At 39.6% G+C, this 26,022-nt stretch overlaps 1 protein-coding gene across 5 annotated transcripts in view; it reads right to left on the reverse strand.

Annotated features, from left to right (window-relative positions):
- Positions 1-26,022, reverse strand: part of diaph2 (diaphanous-related formin 2) — a 378,094-nt gene that overhangs the window by 122,820 nt on the left and 229,252 nt on the right. For all 5 annotated transcript variants that reach the window (XM_085244737.1, XM_085244745.1, XM_085244766.1 and 2 more), the window contains 3 exons: positions 25,842-25,943; positions 23,157-23,396; positions 13,380-13,509 (listed from right to left, as the gene is read on the reverse strand). In XM_085244737.1, coding sequence (XP_085100863.1) covers positions 13,380-13,509; positions 23,157-23,396; positions 25,842-25,943 — 472 coding nt within the window. The remainder of the gene's footprint in view (positions 1-13,379; positions 13,510-23,156; positions 23,397-25,841; positions 25,944-26,022) is intronic.

A 26,022-nucleotide genomic window follows, 5' to 3' on the forward strand; every position in this document is an offset into this window, starting at 1 on the left:
AATAGAAGTCAATTACTGTATATAGTAACTATTAAGTCTAATATATACCCTAGTAAGCTATAGTACTTTTTCCTTTGGGAAGGTACCATCTGTGCAGTCTGCAATTTTGTTGAAGAAAGATGTTGAATCTATTTAATATTTCTTGAAAAATAATTGATTTCTGTGCATTTTTTTTTCACACTGCATCAAATTAAGGTTGATTACGTTGATTAAGCATCATGAGGTGGAGCGTGAGGGGTGGTTCCCTATTTTTTATTTATTTATTTTTGTTGCTGCTGGGAGTTGGAACCCTATTAGTTAGGTTGCTTAATATTTACGCTAAGTACTCTTTAAAATACCAGAATAGGGAGGATGGTGTAGGTTTAAGTTTATTAGATTGATCAGTATTGCTGAACTATGAAATATTTTTTTTTTGCATACAGGTATAACAGAATAGCTTTAGTGTAGTTGTTGTTTTAAACTTGAGTATGAACTTATACAAAATGCAGCAAGATATTTAAAAAACAGTTTTGTTGATTAAAAAACACTATATCGGTGACGTCAATGGCGGAGTAGCTGTGTTTCTCGCCCGCTCCCGCAGCTTGGCATTTGTTTAGGCCTTTATATGTCTTATTTGGTTAAAGTCTCTGTTTATTTCGACTTTTAAACTTCGTACGATGCCAAGCACCCAGAAGAAGCTCAACCTTGGGTCGAAACCGGGCAAATCCGGAGGAAATCACCCTCCGCTCAGCGATCATGCTGTAGCGGTTATGGCGGAGGCCCAGTCGCTCCCACTTCTCGACCGAATGGACGTCGACAAATTGGTGGAGAGGATATCGGCGGAGGTGCTGAGGGCGGTGGAGGCCTCCTTTGAGAAGAAGATTGATCCAGTTCTGAAAAGACTGGAAACATGCGCAGCTAACATTTCTGCATTGGATGTTAAAATGAAGGAGGCAGAGGTGCGTATATCAACGCAGGAAGATGTTACAGCGGGATATGGCGCCAAGATTTCTGAAGTGGAGCTCAAGCTGGAGGCCGCTTTGGATAAGATTGATGACTTGGAGAACAGGAGCCGACGGTGTAACATACGTGTTATTGGGCTACCCGAAGGCAGTGAAGGTACCAACCCTGTGTCTTTTTTCAAAACGTGGTTACCGGAGTTGGTGGCTGTGAGTTTCAAGGGCGGCGCTGTTAAAATCGATCGCTGCCACCGGGTGCTTGCACGCCTCCCTTCCAGTGCCCAGCGGCCCCGCGCGGTCATCATAAAGCTCCACAACTTCCAGGATAAAGCACGGATCATGCAAGCGGCTAGGAGGAAGCAGTCCTTATTTCATAATGGCATTCCTATTATGATATTCGAGGACTTCTCCGCCGCTGTTCTGAAGAAACGCCAGGGATTCTACCACGTCAAACAACGCCTTAGGGAGATGGGTGTCCCCTTCGCTATGATGTACCCGGCTGTCCTTAGGATCAAGATCGATGGCCAGGAGAAATCTTTTAGATCTCCAGAAGCAGTCTCAGCTTACCTGGATAACGTACCTCAAGGGGCGGGGCCGCGCTCATCCTCGGTGGCTCCAGTGGACTGTTGATCTGTGCTCCTGTCCCATACGTGAGGCATTCGCCAATCCCTCGTCTCCTCCTCCTCCTTTTTTTTTTTTTTTTTTTTTTCCTTCCTTCCCTGTTTATTATTATTGTTATTTTTTCTGTTTGGTTTCTTTTTTTCTTTTCGGGTCTGTGCGGAGATAATAACCCCATACACATAGACTATTTTATTTAGCCATTTATAATCCGAATCCTTGTTTTAGCTGCGGGCGGGCAACTGTTTCACGTTACTGATTGAGAAAAGACTCGTACTCTGGTCCAGCATCGTTCTATGTCCAAGCTGGAAAGTTTGCTTGCGCCCCCTGCTGGGCGTTGGAGACCTTTGTCTGACCTCCATACTCACTGGTTTCTTGACGGTTCTGTTTCTTGTAAATAGTTTTTTGTTAATTGTTAGCAAAGCAGGACGTTTGTTTTTCTATGTGTATTTTACTTGCCACTGGTGTTGTAGAGCAGTGTTTGGGAGCCCTACATATCAGCTATGCTTTGGTCACCTGAGCGTGGTTCCATGCTTATTTAAAATGTTGTATGATAAGTGATAATTCAATGTTGAATGTTTGTTCCTGGAATGTAGGAGGTATACATAACCCTATTAAACGGAAAAAAATATTGAGCTTTCTTAAGAGGGAGAATGTACATGTTGCCTTGTTGCAAGAAACTCACCTGTCTCCTCAGGAGCATCTACAACTGAAACGTGATTGGGTCGGTCAAGTTTTTAGTTCCTTCTTTACGAGTAAGAGCCGCGGTGTAGCCGTTTTAATACATAAACACCTACCGCTGACAGTTGACCAAACAATTTGTGATAAGTCTGGTAGATGTGTTTCCTTAAAAGGCACCCTAGGTGGTCAGGCGGTGTCATTTCTGAATATTTACTTTCCGCCAGTACAGTCTAGTGACTTTATTGCTCATATTTTCTCTTCCTTTTCTGATTGGGTTTGTGATAATTCTGTGATAGCCGGTGATTTTAACTGTTATTTTTCTACAACTAAGGACAGATCCCCTCCTAAACAAATTCAAATGTCTACAAGGGCCAAAGCACTTTTAGATACTTGTAACGAACTTGATCTGGTTGATACCTGGCGGACTCTTCATCCTAACGATAAAGAATTTACTTTTTTTTCCGGTGTTCATAGAACAAGTAGTAGGATCGATCTCGTTTTCACCCCCAAACGATCACTGGGAAACATTTTGAGATGTACAATAGGCGATATTATTATATCAGATCATGCGCCGGTTTTTGTTCAGCTAAGCGATCTAAATCCTGTCCCTCGGTCTCATACCTGGAGATTTGACAATTTTTTGATTCACGACCCAAGGTTCGAAACATTTTTAAATGATCAGCTTGAACATTTTTTAAAGGTTAATGCAACCCCTGAAGTTTCTCCAGGCCTGCTTTGGGACACCCTGAAGGCTTACACCCGTGGACTGATTATATCATATTCAGCAGGCCTGAAGCGGAAAAATCAGATGGAACAACAGAAATTAGAACTGGAATTGCACGAACTGCAAGCTAAACATAATGAATCACCTTCAGAGCAATTAAGGAATGAAATTCAGGTGGTTAAAACAGCTTTGGAGGCACTATTAACAAGAAAGGCTGAGAAATCTCTTTTCTTCATGAGGCAGAGGTTATATGAGTTTGCTAATAAACCTAACCGCTATCTGGCCAATCTTCTTCATAATAAGGGTGCTGGTTGTAATATCCCATGTGTTAGAGACTCATCTGGTTTACCTAAATATGACAATTTAATTATTAATGATACTTTTAAAACTTTTTATAAGCAGTTATATACCTCCCAGTTTAAACCAACATTGGAACAAGGTATGCATCACTTCTTCTTAGGACTAAATTTACCTAAAGTTACTGAAATCCAAAGGGATGATTTATGTAAGCCTATAACGCAAAGTGAAATTTTGAAAGTTATTCAGATGCTTCCAAATAACAAAGCCCCGGGTCCAGACGGGTTCACGGGGGAATTTTTTAAGAAATTTAGTAAGATTCTGACTTCCCCACTGTATAAGATGCTTCTGTCCTCTTTTGAGGCAGGCACTCTCCCCCCCTCCTTAATGGAGGCTAATATTTCGCTAATTCTGAAGAAGGGGAAACCTCCAGAAGAATGCGCCTCCTATAGGCCTATATCTGTTTTAAATCTTGATTTGAAGATACTTGCTAAAGTCCTGGCTGTACGTCTTGAGCCAATACTACCTTCGATCGTTGAGAATGATCAAACTGGTTTTATACGGTTTAACCCTGAGGCTCTAGTCATCTCACGTGATGCTGAAAAGGCCTTTGACCGTCTGGAATGGCCGTTTCTTCTTTTCACACTTCAAGAATTTGGTTTAGGTGACAACTTCGTTAAATGGATTCAGATCCTTTATACTTCCCCTCTTTCGGCAGTGATTACCAATGGTTATAGGTCGGACAATTTCAGTATTGAACGTGGCAGTCGGCAGGGCTGTCCGCTGAGCCCTTTGTTATTCGCCCTGGCTATGGAACCCCTTGCCACAGCCATTAGGAAGGATGCTGCTATTGAAGGACTCTGTTTGAACAATTCTCAACATAAGATTTCACTTTATGCAGATGACGTCTTAATTTTTCTAAATTCTCCTGCTCACTCAATTCCTAGATTAGTTGCGTTAATTTCCCAATACGGCTCCTTCTCAGGCTACAAGATCAATTTTTCTAAAAGTGAGGCTATGCCCCTCTCTGTTCTAAATGAGGTTGATCCAAACATTTCTCAGCCTTTTCGTTGGTCTCCCTCCGGTTTCACTTATTTAGGGGTAAAGATTTCACCGAATCTAAAAGAAATGTATAGTCTGAACTACACCCCTTTAATTCAGACCATCAATCGCGATTTGGGTAGGTGGTGCAGCCTCCCTCTGTCTCTCTTAGGTCGTATTCATCTGGTCAAGATGAATATCCTCCCTCGCCTCTTGTATTTATTCCAGATGTTACCGCTTGCTCTGTCCAAAAAGGTTTTGTCAAAATTAAATGGTTCAATTATTTCTTTTATATGGCGTAAGAAAAGACCTAGGCTGAGATACAGTTTTCTGTGTTTGCCTGTTCAGAAAGGCGGTCTTGCCGCTCCCTCCTTCCCACAATACCTCTTGGCTGCACAGTTTAAATTTCTTACAGAATGGTTTATGGACGATCCGGATTCCATTTACCTCAGCGCTGAGTCCGCTTCTTTAAAGGGCATTCCGTTGCGGAACCTGCTATATATTTCCTCAGGTAAAGCCACAGTTCTAACACAAGATAATATGGTGCTAAAGAATATGCTCGTTGTTTGGCGCAAAGTCAGGCGCCTGGAAGGATATTATAATTGTTTCTCCCTTCTTACTCCTATTCATGAAAACCCTGACTTCTTACCTGGTCTTCGGGCTGGTTTTGAGGACTGGTCTCAAAAAGGGATTAATACAGTGGGTGATCTTGTTCATGAGAACTCTCTTCTTACTTTTAATCAACTGAAAAGCAAGTTTGGTCTGACCAATAAGGATTTTTTGAAGTACTTTCAGGTAAAGCACTATATTACTTCTAAATTGAAGGATTTGAATGGAGGGTTTGGTCTTTCTCCTATAGAATCACTCATGGTAAAAACTACCCAACTAAAATGTATCACTAAAAAGATTTATAACATTCTCTCTGATCTTAGAATGGATAACTCTAACAAAATCAAGGGCCAATGGGAATCAGACGTAGGCGCTATAGATGCTGAAGCTTGGGATGAGTTGTGTTGTCGTCCTTTTAAAGCCTTGGCATCTAATTCTATTTGGGAAAGGCAGTTTAAACTTATAAATAGGCTTTATATTACACCCGAGAAGAGACACATGATGTTTCCAGCTTTGCCTAATCTCTGTAACAAATGTCAGTCTGCTGTTGGTTCCTTTTTTCATTGTCTGTGGAGCTGCCCTGTTATTCTACAGTTTTGGAGATCACTCATAGACAAGCTATGTACTATATTTAATTGCCGACTGCATCTGGGTCCAAGGACTTGCCTGTTAGGACTGAACGATGAGCTACCTGCCGGCTTTCGCAGCAAAGATCTCCTTCACATACTGCTACACTACGCTCGAAAGTGCATTATGGTACTGTGGATTTCTGATAAGGCCCCATCTGTCAACCAGTGGCTACAGTCTGTGATATGTATCATGCCAATGGAAGCCTTCTCTACAGCACTTAAGGACAAACCTTTCCTTTTCTATCGCATATGGGACCCTTTTTTGGCCCACTTGAACACTCCTTCTGCTCAGAGGTTGAAATCGGGCTTACGGGATTTAGCCTGGCAACAAAGGGACGATTGTTAACCTTTTTCATTGTTTATGAATATTGCTGTTGGCTTTCTCTTTCTGCCTCCCACGTCCTGCTATACATGTAGATGCATCTTTGTCCTGTGTGTGTATATGCTGGTGACTGCTGTTTCCCTGCTTTGCAATTAAAAGTTCAAAAAAAAAAAACAAAAAAAAAAAAACAAAAAAAAACAACACTATATCGGATTCATATCGGTATCGGCAGATATCCAAATTTATGATATCGGTATCGGTCATAAAAAAGTGGTATCGTGCCATCTCTAATTTATTCAATAATAAAATCACCTCTTTTTAAATAGTTCTTAAACAACATTTCTTCAAGTCATATTTCAAAATGAAAAAAGATTGTCGATTAGCTAATGTGTGTTTTGGTTCTAAATAGGTTTTCAGCATTTAAGTCTGATGGGAGATTTACTAAGAAGCAAACGAAAAATGTGACTCGAGTAAGTCATCTTGGTGTGCACAATGTTTCTACCAGCTCTGCGTGTCAGGAGTAGGCCACTTCCTCTCCTTTTTTCCTTGTAGACAGCATCAGTGAGCTGAAATCTTCAGTGTTTCTATAGATGTTCAAAGGGGTTTAAAACCACCCTTTTGATTAGGATTTATAAGTACAAAGACAAAGCCAGTCTACTGTTGTCTCAGGTGTGCACTCTAGGTCAATGTACCACTGGTAGGTGAATCTCCATCAAGGACCGAGGTTATGTTCCTTAGAGATCAGGTGCTTCTACCTTCAAAGTTTCCAAAGTCATGACCAGCTTCTCTACAGCCGGAGGCATCCCAAAGGAATTCAGCTCTTGTGGACAGTTTACCAAAGCTTGTAAAGTAAAATGATATTCTTTGTAAAACAACTGTATAAATCACATTAATTACATGTTAAAATAGATATTAAAAAGTTTCTTCAGATTTGCCACTTTATAAATTACAACAGCGAGCCCCATACTACACCCTATTAACTCCCATGATTAAAAGGCAAATGGAAATCCCATTGAGAATATTAATATGCACCTAAGTCAGATTGTCATTCAATTACTTTTAAGCAAGAATGAAAAGTGTGCCTACAAATCTACAAAGGAAGATTTAACTGTCTGTGAAATAGATTACTGTTGTTGTTTTTCACTGCTTGGGGTGGCTCAAGACTCATCCAACCTAGTATTACCTGGAGACCTTTAGTAGTTTCTAACATTTTCAGAGGTTATGTACTTATTAGCATGTGAATCTGCCATGTCCATAAAAATACTGATAACGATCTTATATAACACTGAGGTGTTGTATGAGAGCAATAATAAGCACAAATCTGCACCTTTATAGTCTAAATAAAGAACAAAAAGTGCCTAAAATACAAGTGAAAATTTGCCAAATGACCCATTTCATTTTAGTTCCATTTGATGAATATTATTAGAATATAATTATATTGTGCTAATCAAATTAATATTGCCCTGAAATCCTATCTGAGTGTGAGTATAACACAGTCTTTCCTTATCCAATGCAAATGCACCACACAAAACAGAAAAAAAGTAGAACTGATGACAAAACTGGGGAATGCCTCTTTGGTGCTGAATAAGGTACCCACAAGGGAAACAGACCTGATAACAAATGAAGCTCTAAAACCAGGTAAATAGGTCTATGTTTCTTACACAGGAGTACTATCGCTTTAACAGCAAGTGATCTGTCTGTCTGTCTGTCTGCATGAGTCAACTTGGGTTTCTAATAACGAAAAGAAAGTCTCTTGGCCAAAAAGAGAAATAAATAAGCTTTTTGTCTATTGCAGCAGTACTTATTTGATTTGAATAATGTCTATTCTTCACATTCCCCAAGTTTCTGCAGCTGACTTCAGTAAGATACCCTCCCATCCCTGGACTGGCAAGGGGGGAATATCTTCTCAACCCAATGATTCTATGCAACTGCACAAAAACTAAAAGACAAATGATCCTTTCTGTGTCCCACCATATCGAGAAAGGCATTTTGTCTACGTAATACAGAGCCAAGTACTGCTCTGAGTTTAAATGGGAAATGGGCACTGCTTTATTATGCTGCAGTGCCTTGAAATGAATGTGGATAATAGATATATTCACAGCGGTATTAATATCCTCAGAGTTCATCTTTTTTTTTTTCTCCCCTCATTCTCCATTTTCCCTCTCACAGGCTCCAAAGTACTTTGCCCTTGGCTATGCCTTATACTAAATAGATTTATGAGAACATTTGTGTCATATTTCCTCTTTTCCCGGATTGTCAAGACAGATTGTCAGTGCACCACTGATTGAGTGGAATCACCACAGACTTAGTTCCCATTATCAGGCCCCACATATTCATCTCTGGGGGAATTTAACAAGGCAAATTGGCCAATGACACTTCTCTCCAGCCATTGCCACTCCTGTTAAGATGGGGTCAGGGGTATGAAAATAATAGACTCTATCGCTACATTTCAAATGATTAGAGTTTCAACACTCAATAATATATTTATAAATGAAAGGATATACAGTTTATACACAGAACGACTATCTAGCCTCAGTATTGCCCACAGTGCATCATCCTAGAAAAAGATTTGCCTAGAATGCTGCTTTATGTCGAAGAACAAGCCAGGACTCCACTGTGTGTGCTGGGCAGCTGAATTATTAATAAAGCTGCTGAAATTTTGAGCATTTACATTGTTTGAGTAAAAAACCTTGCAGCCACAACATACACTTTCCACAGCTCATACAGCTAACTACAGTAGGATTATTATCAAAGGGGCAACCTAAAACAAACTATTAACCAAATGCACACAAATATAACTGTTAAATGAAAGTAAATGTAGTACAGTTAAAGTAAAGGTTTACCAAAATCAGCAGCCAAGTCACTTTATTTGATGTTTTTTGTAATGCACATTAATGGTTTGCCTATCCTGTTCCACAGTCTACTGCAATACTGCAACAGTTCCCATTAATTACTTAGTTTGAGCATTCAATTAATCAGTCCGTATGATGGCGTGCTGAATTATTAATGCCTGCAGGAAATACTACCAAACGTTGTGCAAAAATGGCAGCATCATTAGTTTGCCATCCTATTTGACTAGAATAATATTGAAAGAATAGTCTGAAAATAAAATCATACAAATCTATTTGAATTAGTCTCACTCTTGTGTACTGTACATTGTTTGTGTCAGTCTGTGCAAATCTAAACAAACAAGTTAATTATAGTCATGTTATAACAGATTATGAATCAACAATATGAAGTCGTCTGGACATGTAATTTCTCAAAAAGTAGAACTTTCTTGGCTGTTTTCAAATGAATCACAGTGGCTTTATCAATATTCTGCCAAAGGCTGGTGCTTTGTCCCGTACTGAAATCTTTTTAGTCAAAATACATTTAAAATGTTTGATTCTGAAAGAATTATCAAAAATAATTATGGTGACCACGGAGGAGAAAATGTAGTATTGCACTATTAAATGTTGTGCACGCCATTACGATTGTGCTTATATTTTGTTTGTTTTAAGCGCTTCCTCTCACAGCAAGAATATAATGGATTGTGCAGTAGAAGTGAAAAGTAGAAGTGTGGTGAGACTTATTTAAATGAAAAATATGTAACAGTATTCCCCTGTGTTATTCCCACTAACAGGGTCCGCATATATGAAAGTAATGAACTGAACAGTTAATTTCACACAAAGTGCAGAAGGTATATACAAAGTGTTTCGTGCATGTTTACATCTGAGACTATGTAAGGGCTCTCTGGGAATCATATTATCAGTGCACAAAAACATTTCAGTATAACTCTGATTGCATGTTTTAGGCTGTTGTCATGCTGCAGAATGAATTTGTGCCTGGCCGGATGTGTCCTTGATGGTACTGTGTGATGGATAAGAATTTGCCTGTGAGCTTAGGATTTACAAGACCAGTAAAAGTTCTATCGTGCAAAGAATCTCACAGTTGCCTGCAGACATGCTTTATTTTGGAGCCCTCAAGTCCTTCAGCAGACAAACTGCCAAATATTTTGCATTTTGGCTCATCATTCCAGAACATTTTTAGGGAGGGCATTTTTTCTGTATCGTAGTTCTTGCGTTTTCAAAAATAGGTGCAACAGTAACTGAGGAATTGCTCTTCTGGCCACAAATCCTCCCTAAAGGGTCCTTTTGAGCAGACTTCTCTGAACTGTAGGCAAGTATACCAGGGTCTCACTGATTTCTGCCAATTCTGAGCTGATGGAGCTGCTGGGTCTCTTCCATTTTTGAAGGGAAGTCAGCTTGACTTTTGTCTGCTGCACTCAAGTTTCAGTGGCAAACCACTGCGTTTCCAGTCCTTACCCTAGCCTGTTTTTTGTGCCTCTGCAGAGCAGCTTAGATAGCCCATTTGGAAACACTTGTTTGCTACAAGACATCTGCCAGAAAGAGTTTGCTGATGACCACCATGTGGCTTGTGTTATGCTCACTCTTGCCATGGTCTAAAGGTGTCTCTTTCCACCATGACAATCTCATATTTGAGTATAACCCATTTACAAATTGCACCGTTCATTAGCACTTGCCTGCTGTAACTGCTTAATTATCTCCTGTGACGTCCCCAGCCCGTCTCGTCTCTCTCTGTGTCTAGTCAGTCTGAGTGCGCTTGTCACTTCCTGTTTTATTTTGACAGACTCTCGTCTCATGTGCATTGTGTTCAGTTTCGCTTCCCTCTTGTTACTGATTTATTCCTCCTGTTGTCCCAGCTGCCTCCACTTCCCTGATTACCCTATTGTGTGTATATTGTCCCAGTCTCCCCTTGCCTTTGGCCAGATTGTCAGTTCTACCTCCATCGTTCTCGTCCATGTTCCATGTTCTTTGTGTTTAGTTTTGCCCAGTTTGTTGTTAGTGAAAGTCTGAGTCTCATGTTGCCTTTTTTATTTCGTTTGATTTTGTGCAGCCTTACTAAACGGCTTGCTTTCATTAAGTTTATTCTCCTAGCATCTGCATTTGGGTCCTCGTTAAAACGTGTGACACATTGTCTAAGTAGAAGTGCTGCTCCACATTCCTAATGAAAAATATAGTTAATACTGATAATTTTGCTACCATTTTGTTGTGAAGTATCCTTTTGCTGAGCAGAGAACAGTTAATTTTGAAATTACAGAAGCAAATAATTTAGCCAGTGTCATAGTTTTTTTTTTGTTATTGTTAATGTTGAAGTGCCTGATTGTCATTTGGATAGCAGAATAAAGTAAAATGTAAAGTGTGGTACTTATTTTACTAAAAGTTCACATGTTTCATAGTAACATTTCTTTAAAACTATATGTCCACAGTGAACTGCTTAAGGTGGAAAAAGGAGGAGCCTTTCCCTCATTAAGATCTGGAACATTTGCAACTTGCTGCCTCCTTAAATAATCGTGGATTTTAATTAAAATTGACCTTTACAGAGGTAAGCTTTGAAAATAGCTGAATCCTATGAGGAATGAAGGGTCTCCATTGAGAACATTCACATGTGCTGGACTTAGTTATTGTTACCCTCTAATCTCCATTATGGTACACACATTCCTCCTAACAAGACAGCCTATAAGGTATAAAAAAGTTGAACTGCCTTTTTGGGTAACCCAAACTTTTAAAAACAAACAGACTGGACTACGACTGGCAGCGAAACGAATCGAATAAGCTGCACAGTCTGACACGATAACTCAGTGGTGTTGCGGTACTGTAATTTTTTAAAAAACCCTTTAGACTAGAGAACACTAAAGTAGCTAATCAAGGAAACAAAAACAAACTACGATTTCCTACTGACATTAGACAGGATTGACTGCCCTTACGAATGAGGCTTATTAACTGTACTTTTAAACCAGTGTATTCATTATACGTTCATGTCACACATCACTCCCTACGTCACTTTAAATCAGCCGCTCTCTAAAAGCCTCTAACAATTTACAATCAGAAATCATATGCTTGTACACCTGAGATTTACTGTAAGAAATAATAAATATATATATTTAGGAGAGGATGAAGGTCATCTGTGCAGCTCCATATTACTCTATATGAAATTACTTTATTTTGTTGGTCTGTTGTTTTAGGGTAAATGCTAATTATATTGTATAAACTTAATATGACAATTCTAACAAAGCCAAAAGGTTTCCAAAGAAACAATAACATTATTTTTTTTCCATGGATGTTTATATCAATAAATCATTAAACAGTATGCGGTTCAAGTAATGTAACATGAAAAAGAGCTTTCAATAAATGTGAAAGTAGTTCTGATTTTATATTAAACTGTTAGATTGTACAATGTGCATTCAGATGAAATTAAGATGAATAAACCATTTTAATACATTTTCTATAGTCAGTTTGCCTAAAATGAGACCAAAACCTTGTAAAAGATCAGGAAATAGCGTCAAGCAATTAACCTTCAGGGACCTAATATGTCCCTGAGGAACATTATTAACTGTGCTCTTGTTACCATAACGGTTTAAACATTTGTGAACTTCCTCTGAAAGTAGGCAACAACAATACATTAAAATCAAACTAGTGGGTGTAAAAACTGTTAATGTCATCCAAGCCAAAAGTGCAGGTACTGTCAGCTTTAGAGCTTTTTAACCGATTAAAAGAAGAGATGTTTCAATTTTTGTGGTTTCTGAGCTTGTTATAAATTCTATAACATATATCAAATAATGCACATGTACGAATAAAAAAAACAAAGATACCATTTTGACTACAATGACCTGTAGGTACATTAGCATATTTTGTGTAAAAATGTGAACGGGAGACCGCCTGCTTGAAAATCCAGTGTAATGTACTATACAGGATGATTGATGAATGGACAGTATGTGGTGTAAGTGAGATGCCGAGTAAACCACTTTTTGCATCCCTACTTCTTAAATAGATCCTGAAGTTTGTTTTTTTCCCCAAGAGGCATTTATTTACTGGTCTCACACAACTAATTGGTTTCTCCTTGAATAATTCATTTCCATGAAATGACAAAATTGATACAATTCAAAATGTGTGCACATGGACATCTTAATATATGCAGCGGTTGAAGACTATTCAGCCCACTTACACAATGGCTGGCAGTCCCAGTCAAGTACATAATTAGTTGAATTAGATTAAATAACCAATTACGAGACTAACAAAGTAAATAAGCCTGCAGGGATTCCACCAATTGCTTGAGAATAGAATTAAAGTGGAATTAGTTTATTGACAGGCTGAATGACAGTGTGGTCAGACAAACAACTCTATTCCTGTCACAGAGACAGAGTACCGGCTGACGTCCAAGGATGAAATGTATAAGTGTCCATACAGTACTTTAATTATAGTACTTTAATTACATCATTTTAACTCAGTATGAGCTACCATAATGCTCACAAAAGTAAGAGACTATAAGAACATACACCATCGGGGATATTTTAAACTGGTTAAACTATAAAATACGTTGATATCTAGATGGTTGCAAATTCCACTCCAGTTTAAGATGTGCTGTGGTAATAGCACAGTAAAGATGTCTATAGTGGTATTAGCAAACTGGTCTGTGACTGGGAAAGTCTTGAGACATACTACACAGGCAGACAGACGTACCTTTGCTAGCGTTCTCCACATGCTCCAGTTCATCTGGAAACCTCAAAATTTCAGAGTAGCTCTCTTCACACTTCTCAGCCAGGAAATGAAGAAGTGTTGTATTCTGACTGACAGATTTAGTGTCTCGGAGCTGAAAAAGATGGAAAAAAAGATTCACAGATGTTTAGAGTCATTTACTTGAGGAAAACAATGTCCCTTCATTTTCTCAGTGAAGGTACATGTTGTCAAACCAAAGGTTTTTTTTTTTAAATCCTCAATACCAGGCGCTCTTTTCACTTAAAATCAGTGACTGTTATAAGTTTTTAAGCATGGTCTTTTCCCTCATTCAGCTCTGGAACATCTGCAGCTTGATATGCCTGCTTCCTTAAATAATCATGTGAATTTTAATTAAAATTGAGTCGATGTAGGCAAGCTTTGAAAAGAGGAAAGTGTTTTTCATCACAACATTTTGGCAAAAACAAAGATTTATATCACTGAAGACTATGATAGGAATGGCCCTTTTACTTAAAAGCAGTTTTTATGTGTTCCTGTTAATATACACGAAGCATTGGCTGTCATTTTGGACCAACTGCATGGTAATAATAATGCAACTAGTAAGATGTGCTTTAGAGAAAGAGAGTGGAAGTGTGGCTAAATTAGATATAATATTATTTGCTAAAACAATATATTTCCTGGGATCAATGTGTTGTATCTCTACATTATATTTTATTGTCCATAGCCACACTGACAATGTTAAACATAATTGTTTACTCAGAAACACAAGAGGGATTTCTCTGGGGGCTGTTGCTGTACATTCAACAAAATTAGTTCCTAACAAGCCAAATGCCCAAATTTTGGAGAACTCCAACTCAAACTGATTACAATACATAGGGAGAAGGTAAAATAAATGAGACCCCCCGAAAATGTGCAACCAATTACTGAAGACTAAACCGAAACAGATAATAATACACATATGCATGTACAGTATATACACAAATAATAACCCCACTCCCCTGAGAATAAATCGCTGGAGCAGGAAAGTTTGAACAAAAGTAATGTACTGCATTTGCCACGTGTGTGTGAGTCTGTTCATAAGCTGAAGCTTGGATTCTTCACATCAGTGCATAGAGAACTTGTTCCATATTCATTGCCCACTGTGATTGCTATGCTGTTTGAATGGCATGCTGGGAAAGCTAATTAGCACAGCCCACCTCAGTGTACTCATACTGATAATATCCATCCTGTAAACAGCCTGCAGCTGGACATGCCCACACATGTACGCATGGAAACACGTGTGCTCATGCGCACACATGTAGGGAAAAGAACAGGCAAAGAGACGCTGTCACACATCAGCTCAAAAACACACACACTGTTGTCATTAGAAGAGGATCAATCATCGTTTCGCTAATCACAACTGAATTTCATGGAAATTTAATTGGTTTATTGTCATATTGCCAAACTGTTATTACTGCGCAGAGAAGAGAAACTTCCAAGATTAGTAATATGTAATATGAGACAATTAAAATATAATAATAATAATAATAACAACAAAAAATGATCCTTATCTGGGGTAATCACAGACCTATAAAATTGCACTGTATTGTTTTTCTTTATTGTATCAGTTTCAACAAGACTGAGGGACACATTCTGTTTATTCTATTTCAGATATCAGACATTATCATCACTAAAAAGTAACATGATCTGGTCAACGCTGACTGTAGCTGGTAATAGATGTCATTTCTAAAAATAATAATAATAATTTAGAAGGTTTCCTTAGGAGTTTGGTCAAACGCAGCCAGGAGGTAAACCATGCTGAAATGTGAATGTGTGCCTCACTGTTTATATTTGTGATTATAACACGTCTCTAACACAGTGATAACATGAAAATCCCTTCTGGTGGTAACACTTGTGACTCTGTAACATTACAACTGGTGAACACATAAATGTCTATCAGCGTGTTCTGTTTGCTTTGTAGGCTGGTGGGCACTGCGGTTTCTCAGCCGTCTACGCCTGTGAATTTGACTTTTTGTTCATTCGATGTAACAGAGTCAGTAATGGGAACAAAGAGTACATCTTCAGCTATTCTTTATTATTCTGTTTATTCAATTATCCACCCACACGCATCTAGATCAAAAGTATGTGACTCAATAAAACAGCAGTCTACGTTTATATTTTTGACGGCAGATCATATATGAGTCACAAGTCACCGCCTCACTATCTCTGCAACAGGTTGTTCTGTCATTCTATCGTTCACTTATCGATCTAAAGTATTTGGACACTTTAACTGTTTTATCACACATCTCCTTGCTTTGCTTTTCCCACAGGGTAGAGGTTGTCACCGAGACAGGAGACTGCCTGTCATCTGAAGAGCATGCAAAGCATCTCTCATTATCCGCCACGTTATATTCACAACTTCATATTTATTATACACAAATAACACTCATATGCATCTTTTCAAAATAAGAGTATTGAGTGTTTTACTGAGCCCATAATTTTCTAGCAGTAGTAAACGTGTAGAGGATATAAATGTTGTCTTTAAAAATATTTTAGGGTTTAAATTATTTAACAGAAGACAAACAGCGTGCAGATCATTTTAATTTTTCTCAAATGGGTTTGTTCTTTCTTGTCTGGCATCTAAATATTCCTTCCTGTGCACACAGTTGCTTTCTTTGCAGCGCTACTACAGACTTTTGTGGTATCAATTTTGTTTCTGTGTTTTTACTGCCATTAACTGGCCAGCATGTTTGGTTTTGGCCATGGCCTTCATCTTTCTCTTTTACTTATATCTGACCCTCTCGTATGTGGAGCACTTTGGTATACCACTGGTTTTTAAATGTGCTCTATAAATAAAGTTTGTCTGTAAGGTGTTAAATTGATAGTTCTGTATATTTTTAGATGTATGCATCTAAAAATATGTGCAGCTCCTGATGCACTTCAACCATTCCAACTGTAAAAAGAGCAACTATGCCTTGGATTTATGTTTTGAGCCCACTCAAAGCACTTTCTACTATAAGTCTCATTCATTCACACACACACATATATATTCATGCAACGTTTTATCCATGGCTAAGTACTTTTTTCAACATTCACACGATGATAGATGCATGAGTGGCAGCATATCGGTATCTTGCATATGGATACTTTGATGACCAATGTATCAACCCACCAACCTTTTAGCTGTTAGACAACCCTCTCTGCCACCTCAGCTACAACGTACACCCTATATTTATCTTGAACAAATCTAGGACACATTGGGATGATGCGCACATTTGTTATTAAGAATAAGGGAATTATCAGGAAAGAGAGATCTCCATATTATACATACAGGAGCTGCTTAGCCTTGGAAACCCATGGCACGAGTCTCCTGGTGCACAGTTTTCATGCTGATGTTAACGCCAGAGGACGTTTGAACTCCGCAGTTATTGAGGAGCAGTGCGCTGACTACTTTAACGCACTATGCGCCTCAGCCCTCTTGTGCACTTCATGGCTGAGTGCTTGTGGTCCCTAAATGCTTCCACTTTGCAATAACACCACTCACACATCATTATGGAATGATAGGAGGGAAGAAATTTCATAAATGGTCATGCTATTACAGTGCCACACTCAAATTCAGTGAACCTTTCAGAAGGACCCCTTTCTTCACAAACATTTATAAGGGCAGAGCACAGCTACGTGCTCGAGTTCACACACCTGTAACAACGGGGCTGATGAATCTGGAAGCACGATTAGCATTGTAAGGTGAATTTTCTCTGACATAATAAGACTGAATCCCAAAACAAGCAAAACCCTAGATAGCCCAACGTAGCTGCTTTACTGAAATGAAAAAGAAATCCAAATAAATTGTACTACTTCAATGATAATTGTAGAGTTAAATGAAAAAAAAAACAAAAAAAGAAAGACAAAACAAAGCACTACAGCGCCATGTTAAGCACTTGGTAATGGTTTACTATTAAAAAACAAGCAAAGAAAACCCTCCAAGATGAGTCATGTATGGTTGCAAGTATACTGTATTTTAAAGAGAGAACGCTACAAGACAGAAGGAGTCGTTGGTAGTAGTAACACATCCGGCTGAGGGCCTCTATAAGGGCAGAAGGACTTTGTATAAAGCCCAAGGTGCTGATGTTACTTTCACATTATTTTACATCAGGATTTTTAGTCAATGCAGCTTTGAGGTATCGTGAGAACTGTGTCAGGGGCTGTGCGGTGCCTGGGCACATGTCAAAGTTCAGAGCCATTTTAATCTCAGTCCATGCCTTGCACTGGATATTTGAAAGTCAGTACTAAAAGTGACTTTTACTGTCAGAGCTCCAAGCTGAGGAGCGTCTCCTAGGATATCTTAACTGTTATCTTAGATGCGTTTTTTTAAACTACCCAAATAAAATATTTCGTACAATACAGTAACTACTGTGTAAATACATGTCACTACTTTAGACAAACCTTTTCATTTGAAACAGATTGAAAAAAGCTTCATTACTGTGTTGTTGAAAGCAAATCCTGAACAGTTCTGTCGTTCAGTCTTTCATAACAAAACCTGATTTGAGGTAACACGATTTGAAATCCTTCACAAGTGCATACACATGAGAACTAAGAGTAGCAGGACATATCTCGTGCAAACAAGTTCCCACTTAAATATGTAGATCGGAAATAAATAAATGAAAACAACAGAACAACTGATAACAGAAAAAGTGGCAGTGGGAATATAGAACCCTCACATTAACAGAGGACTGTCGGCCCTTGATTGCTCAATTTAACTGCTGCAGATGGAGCAGCTCAAAAGACAAATATATTGCATGATTACTCATACAACCAAATATTACACTGGATCATAAGAAACAGAGAAAAAAAGCAAAAGCGGCATTTGAACATAAAAGTACACGCAGCTGCTGAGAAAAAAAAGCTCTGCAAATGCACACTACACTAAAATGTAAGGTTTCCTCAACTCCAATATAAATGCTTGTGCTTTGGTGTTTAAAGACACTAGTAATTCTATAAAAAAACAGTAATTCCTGTAGAAATACTGTATTTTTTTACAAGGTCAGAACTGTCGGGTAGATGACTCCATTCCACCAAGTCAAGCGCCTGCTAGACATCCTGTTACCTCTAGCTTAAGTCAAACATGATCATTACCAGGTGTTCTTTATTTGAAAGAACAAATATTCTTTGACTCATGCAGTATTTATACACGTATGACACACATTTAAAGATGCAAACATTCTCTTTCTATAGTCTGAATGACCATGCTTTGTCGAATTTTGCTTTTAAAGTATTTAGTGTAATACAGGTATTCTTTGAGCAATACAGTTACTAAACTTCTTGCAACCCTTTAGCAGAATTTCAGCTTGCTTAATATATGTGACCAGGATATCAGTGAGTACTCCACAGGATAGGAGATTGAACCAGGGGAGTCAAGAGGTGGAAGGTGAAGGTGGGTCAGCCTGTGCCTTTCCTCTTGCTGCTTATTCCCATCATCAACCTCCTCCATGATGAGCCCATTAGGTACCCTGGACCTGCCACCTAGGAGGCCATTTACTTGATTGACTAAAGTGAGAAAGCAGACTTTTTTTCCTTGTCCATCAATAATGGCCAATCAGCCCCCTGAGGGGTTACCAGGCTCTACACTGATATTCCACACTGATTTAGTCAGCTTGCAGGAATACCAAAAGTACAGTACACTGCATCCACCATAGAAAAGCTCTCGCTGTACAAGAAATATGGAGGATTGCTAACTTCAGATACATGCAGAATGGGGTGGCTTTATAACTCATGCATAGTTGTCTAATATTAAAAAAATCATATGAAGTGAGAGATCATCAGAATACATCAGCTCTATTTTTGTTTTTAAATTTTTTCTATTTTTTTAACCTCCTAAGACCTGAACTCTTCCACAGCAGCATTTTTAATTTCTCTTTGATATTTGGTCAGGAGGTTAAAGCTGAAACACAGCTAGCAAACAGTAGTTTGACCAAAAAATGAAACTAAACAGAACAAAATGCCCAAAACATATATTTGAAATATTATTTGATTGTTTTTCACCAGTGCAAGATTGCTAACCACAGGCGGTATTAAGGGGAGGTTTGTCCATTCTCTAAACATCCCCCAGTAACTATTTTATTAGTTTATTATCAGATAAACCTACATTAAAGCAAGAAAAACAAAGAGAATGTTTGGTTGGAGTCTTTGTTCCTTCTTTTATGCATTTATGTGTGTAATATATGTCAGCGTGTTTCTTTTGTTCCGTACTTTTGGTTTTTGCGTAAGTACAGAATCATTAGTGGTTCGATATTTTAGTAGATTACCAATTTTTTTGGTAAACAAAAGGTTGCTGATTCACTTCTAGCCAGAGAGACAAATCCCCTTTGCGGCTGTGTCAGGAAGGGCATCCGGCAAAAAAAATCTGTCAAATCAAACACACAGAACTACCCGCTGTGGTGACCCATTGTGACAAGGGAGCAGCTGAAAAGAGTTTCCCCTTCTTCTACTATGTAAGAGTTTGAGTTGGGAATATGAAAACTCCTTAAAAAGGTGACTTTAGTTGCATAACAAACAAAAACAGATCAGGACATTTTAGAAACGACAAAGAAAAGCAAATTAGAAGCTATTAGAGTGCATTCACAGAGGTGCAGAAAGTCTGTATATAGGTGAATGTTACACCCCGAACCGGATGAAGGCTGGTGGAGGCTGGAGCGGTCCCACGGACCCTCCAGCGAAGACGGATGAAGTCTGGAGCGGTCCCACGGACCCTCCAGCGAAGACGGATGAAGTCTGGAGCGGTCCCACGGACCCTCCAGCGAAGGCAGACGAAGGCTGGAGCGGTGCCTCGGACCCCCCAGCGAAGACAAACGAAGACTGAAGCGGTGCCTCGGACCCTCCAGCAAAGGCAGACGAAGGCCGGAGCGGTGCCTCGGACCCTCCAGCGAAGGCGGACGAAGGCTGAAGCGGTCCCTCCAACGGACCCTCCAGCGAAGACGGACGAAGGCTGATGAAGGCTGGAGCAGTCCCACTGACCCTCCAGCAGACGACGAAGGCTGGAGCCCTCGGACCCTCCAGCAAAGGCAGACGAAGGCCGGAGCGGTGCCTCGGACCCTCCAGCGAAGGCGGACGAAGGCTGAAGCGGTCCCTCGGACCCTCCAGCGAAGGCGGACGAAGGCTGGAGCGGTCCCACGGACCCTCCAGCGAAGACAGACGGAGGCTGGAGCGGTCCCTCGGACCCTCCAGCGAAGGCGGATGAAGGCTGGAGCGGTCCCACGGACCCTCCAGCGAAGACAGACGGAGGCTGGAGCGGTGCCTCGGACCCTCCAGCGAAGACAAACGAAGACTGAAGCGGTGCCTCGGACCCTCCAGCAAAGGCAGACGAAGGCCGGAGCGGTCCCTCCCTCGGACCCTCCAGCGAAGGCGGACGAAGGCTGAAGCGGTCCCCGGGCCCTCCAGCGAAGACAGACGGAGGCTGGAGCGGTGCCTCGGACCCTCCAGCGAAGACAAACGAAGACTGAAGCGGTGCCTCGGACCCTCCAGCAAAGGCAGACGAAGGCCGGAGCGGTCCCTCCCTCGGACCCTCCAGCGAAGACAGACGGAGGCTGAAGCGGCCCTCGGACCCTCCAGCGATTGGACGAGCCCCCATATGTTACACCCCGGCCTAGGCAACCGGGGTGCAACGCAGGAAAATAAAAATAAGGAAAATAAAACCACGAAGGCCCTCCACCAAAATCCCAAAACGAAGGTGTCTCAAACGAAAATATTAACAAACCCATTCGCAACTATTTACAACAGACTATTTATTTACAACAAAAACACCAAACTATTTACAACACGGGGGAGATCGCGACCATGACATACTGAAACACAAGGCTTAAATACATAGAGGGAGCAATCAGGAAATGGACCACAGGAGGGAAACACAGCTGGGGCAAATTAGAACTGACGAGACAGGGAAAATGTAAACTGAACACACTAAGATAACACAGACTTTCAAAGTAAAGCAGGAAATACATAACAGTCACGCAAAAACAAAACATTGACACACCGAAACGTAACATTGTCTGTATTTAACTAAATTTATATATTATTATAGATATTGCGATATTGTTCCATTTTAGCCTAAAATATTGGGTGATTACCGTAATTGTCGGGCTATAAGCCGCTACTTTTTGCACAAGCTTTGAACCCTGCGGCTTTTAGTCAGGTGCGGCTTTTCTATGGATTGTCCGTGATTTTCGTCATATCGTAAGACGATTTGTTTTGTTTGTTCCGCTGTTGTACGGCACTACGTTGCCTGGCGAAAGATCGGGGTTCAAGAGTGGTATGTTGGTCACGTGTCCGTCCGCCAGGCAACGTAGTGCCGTACGAAGTAACGGGAAAAACAAACTTCAAAGTAGCGCTACGCGTTCAGCGGGAGGCGTGGATGATGAGCGGCGATAAACTTGCGAAAAGCAAGTTATGCTCAACTCCACCGGTGGATTCTGACAGCGTGGAAAAGTGTGCAAACATCCACGATCACCAACGGATTTCGAAGGGCTGGACTGCTGCATGATGGAGAGGAGGACACCGCCACGGCCCTTCTGAGGGTGTTCGACTCTGACACTGACAACGAGGATTTGTTTGGTTTTGAAAGTGACAACGAAGGAAAGGAGCTGAGAGTGGATGACGAAGCCATCCTGAGCCTGTTTGTATCCGACACTGGAGGAGAGGACTTTGGTGGTTTTAGTGCGCAGGAAGAAGAGAAAGATGGTGAATGACTGACTTTTCTTCTTGTTAAAGCCGTGTCACTGCACCTGAGCCTAAAAGGTAGTCTGAATCTATTTTTCTGGTGTGCTATAGGTTATTGTTATGTACTACATTTGTTACTCATTCATGAAGCACAGTACATGTTTCGTACTTGTAATTACCGCTACTTGTACATATACCTAAAAAGTTATGCAAATATGTACCCATAACTTGTTTTTCAAAATATTAATAAAAGGGGTGTGTCTCCAAACAGCCATCTCTTTCCTGATTCGCTTTGTGCATATTCTCTTACATATGATAAGTCAACATTGAAACACCTGCAGCTTTTAGTCAGGTGCGGCTAATGTATTTTCCCCTGATTTTAGCTTGTGCGGCTAATATTCAGGTGCGCTTTGTAGTCCGGGAAATACGGTACTTATGTCAATCAATCATGTACAATAACAAATGTACTTCAACTCATGGTATCATGACTAACCCTAGCTGTTTCGGCTGTGGGGCTGATGGCTTTGTTGTGCTTTTGTAAGTGTGTGTGCATGGCTGCCAGTCTTCTCTTTCACACCTTTGGATGCTGTGATTTTACCTGGCAGTGAACACAGATGTAGCCTTTGCTGGCAGCTTCATACCTCCCAGTGTTTGTGTTATTTTGTCTATTGAAACATTTTTCCTCCTCCAAGGTGAAAGCTGAGGTGGAGGGAAAATGTTGCTGTTTGTTTGTCTGTCAGCAAGTATGCAAAAAACTACCTGGCCGCTACTAACTTGGAGGAGAAGTGCAGCATAAACATCGGGGGTACTGACTTTTTGTACAAATTGGGATCACTTAAAACGTAAAATCAGATCAATACATTTTGAATCATCTTTAATGTTAAAATATGACGAAACTGTGAAAAAATGCTGATTTAATGATTCTGAATTAATTAGTTAACTCCCTTATGTTCTTATAAATCTGCCATCCTTTAGCTGAAAATCACGTGATACAGTTACAGTTACTAAATTTCACCTTTCATTTTCATTTCTGTTCTCATTTTAGACATTTAACCAACATGTTTTGTTTTTTTAAATGTGTGCTGTTTACGTTACCTTGCAAAGGAAGCTGAGGTTGAAACCGAAGGTTTGGGCGTTTCTTGAGCCGGCATTCATGTAATTGCCAACCAGCAAAACCAACTCCAGGAGTTTGCTCAAACCTTCACTCTTCTTCACCTCCTCACAAGCAAATGTCACATTCATGATGTCGGGCCGGATGTTATTCACCTGCTCCTCAAACGTCAGCTTGAACAGAATGCCGTTGAGACGTGGCCGTAGGAGTTTTACCGAACTCATCTGAGGTGACAACATAAAGAAAGAATGTAAGTGGCATTTATGTGTAAAAAAAAAGAGAAAAAAAATCAAACAAGCACTTTCTTTGTACACCTACTTTTGTAAAATCATCCTGGGTTTGTCATAGTGGAAGCAAATAAATACTCATTGCCACAGATCTTCAAATATAAATACCCATATTGTGTGTTAGGAAAATATTCTTAATTCCATTATTATTCAATAATGAAACTTTTTTGTTTTCATTTCAGCTAATTAACAAATGAGCAGATTTTTGACAGGCACACAATTTTCATGTGAAAAATAATGCGTCACGACACACAACCCAATGAGCTCATTATCTGGGTGAGTTACCCTCAATAAATGTATATGTATTAAGTAAGCAGCAAAACTTTGCTGATTGGAAGCAATTTGTGGCTTACTTGACAAGCAAACTGCACTTGCATGCCAGAGCACTCGTTAGACAAATAACCTACAACTATATATATATGTATATATGTATATATATATATATATATGTATATATGTATATATATATATATATATATATATATATATATATATATATATGTGTGTGTGTGTGTGTGTGTGTGTGTGTGTGTGTGCAGATCATCAGCATCAAAGCAAAAAGGCTTTCTGAATCTAATCATTACAGATTTCAGTGAAGTAGCACTATCCACAATCTAAGAGATATTTGACAAAACATTGTGGGTTCATACTGTACACTACATTTTCATAAAATGAACAAGCAAAAAAAAGAAAAGAAGTACAGAAATCCTATAAAGCTATAGCACCTCGCTATCACCATCGTGTTCAAGCTCAAGTGTAATACTGCTGCAATAAACTGCAAATCTACCATAAACAAGTTCCACGTTCACACAGAAATCTATTAAACAGATTTTGTCTTAAATAATATGAAACACAATATGTTCCAATGCAGTAGAAATACTAATCAGGTGAAAAACAAACAAGAAACACATACGATATATAGCAATACATACCCATAATCCCCTCTACCTTAATTCCTTGCAGGCACAGCTATACACACTCAGTCACTTACTCTCCATCACAAACACATGCACACACATTCCTTCTCTCTCTCTTACTTGAAATGATTTGTCTACAATAAGTACAACTTACACACTGAAAGCAAGCGTATTGGTGACAGCTTTGGTAGAGAAAAGCCTGAACATGGCTTATTTCCCAGGGGAACTGAATATCTCTACAATGAGGCGCTACTTCATCAGCGGGGCAGCGTACGATCACAACATTGGTGAGATCATGAGGGAAACTTGCCACCCTCTGCTTCATTACATCTTCCAAAAGACACAGACAAGTAAAGAGATAAATAGTGTAATGTAACATATAGCTGTGAGCCCGAGGTCTAACATTTAGCTCTAGCATTTCTTTTGTAGACCTGTATAATGTACCTCTGTGTCTTGTTGTAAAGTTACCTTTAAAGAACACTTTCTTTTACAGTTGCCTAAAGTGCTGGGTTTTCACTTGGTAAGTGGATGGCGAGAGCAGTTAATTAAAAAGTCATTATAGCTGTAACTAAGTGGAAAGGTCAGAGTAGCTTGATGATGTACTTTCCATCTCCTAGAATAGATTTACAGTAAAACAATTTAACCTGACTTTGTCGGTCATCCTCAGTAGCATCTGTTTCAATTAGAGGACAAGTCCAAAGCTGATTTTGTGTATATTTATCTGTATTTATTTGTTTGTTTATTTCAGTCTGTTCAAAGGTGATTCGTGGTTACGAAAGTCTCTGAAAGGTCTGTGGCAATTTGCGAATTACAAAAAAGAACAATAAAATAGGACAAAGCTCTTCATATGTCTTACGTATCTTTATATGTGTATGCGTACTCCGATCAAACAATTATAGTGCTAGATCTGAGTGCTAGACATGAAGATTACTTTGTGAAGTTGTGATACGAAAAGGCTCACTATAACTTTATTTATCTTACCACTGCAAAAGACAGAAATTTGGCTGTTATGGTAAATTGATTAGAGGATTGGGAAAGATCACCAAGCCAACTGATGTCAACTGCGTACCTTTCAAAGGACTTTATTACAGACAGCATTGGTAGCCTCAGGGTAGGATTTTATCATGAGACAACATTGACAGCTGATGTCAAAATATGGCATTCAGTAAGTTCTTGATGCAGAATTCTAATCAAAAATGATTGAACTGTTCTTTGCTCAAGTCAAAAGGACGCTTTCAACTACAGCCTCTGTCATTTGGAAGTTTTGCTTTTTTCTAAAAATCCTTGTCATAAGCTACCAGTGTCCAAACCAAGCAGCTCCCCAAAAAAGTGAGTGTGTAATGAAGTAAAAATTCAATTTTTAAACAGTGTGTGCTTGCAAATATTTGACTATAACATACAGGGAATGTGATTGTGTAGACTGTTTTCTTGTTGGAGGCAGCGGGCACCAGAAAATTATACTCACCACAATGCCAAACTGCTCTGACTCCACAAGCTCCTCATATTCACCCTTTAGTTCTGCTAGCGCATTCAGCTCTTTCTGCTCTGGCAGGTTCTTTATCAGGTTCTAGAAATGGAAGAACACACACACACACACACACACACACACACACACACACACACACACCACAACAACAGAGCTACTG

Source organism: Mchenga conophoros, linkage group LG2 (assembly GCF_057382185.1).
Source record: "Mchenga conophoros isolate Kocher_MC1m ecotype Shallow Benthic linkage group LG2, M_conophoros_male_GT1.1, whole genome shotgun sequence".
In the NCBI taxonomy this organism is placed as follows: domain Eukaryota; kingdom Metazoa; phylum Chordata; class Actinopteri; order Cichliformes; family Cichlidae; genus Mchenga; species Mchenga conophoros.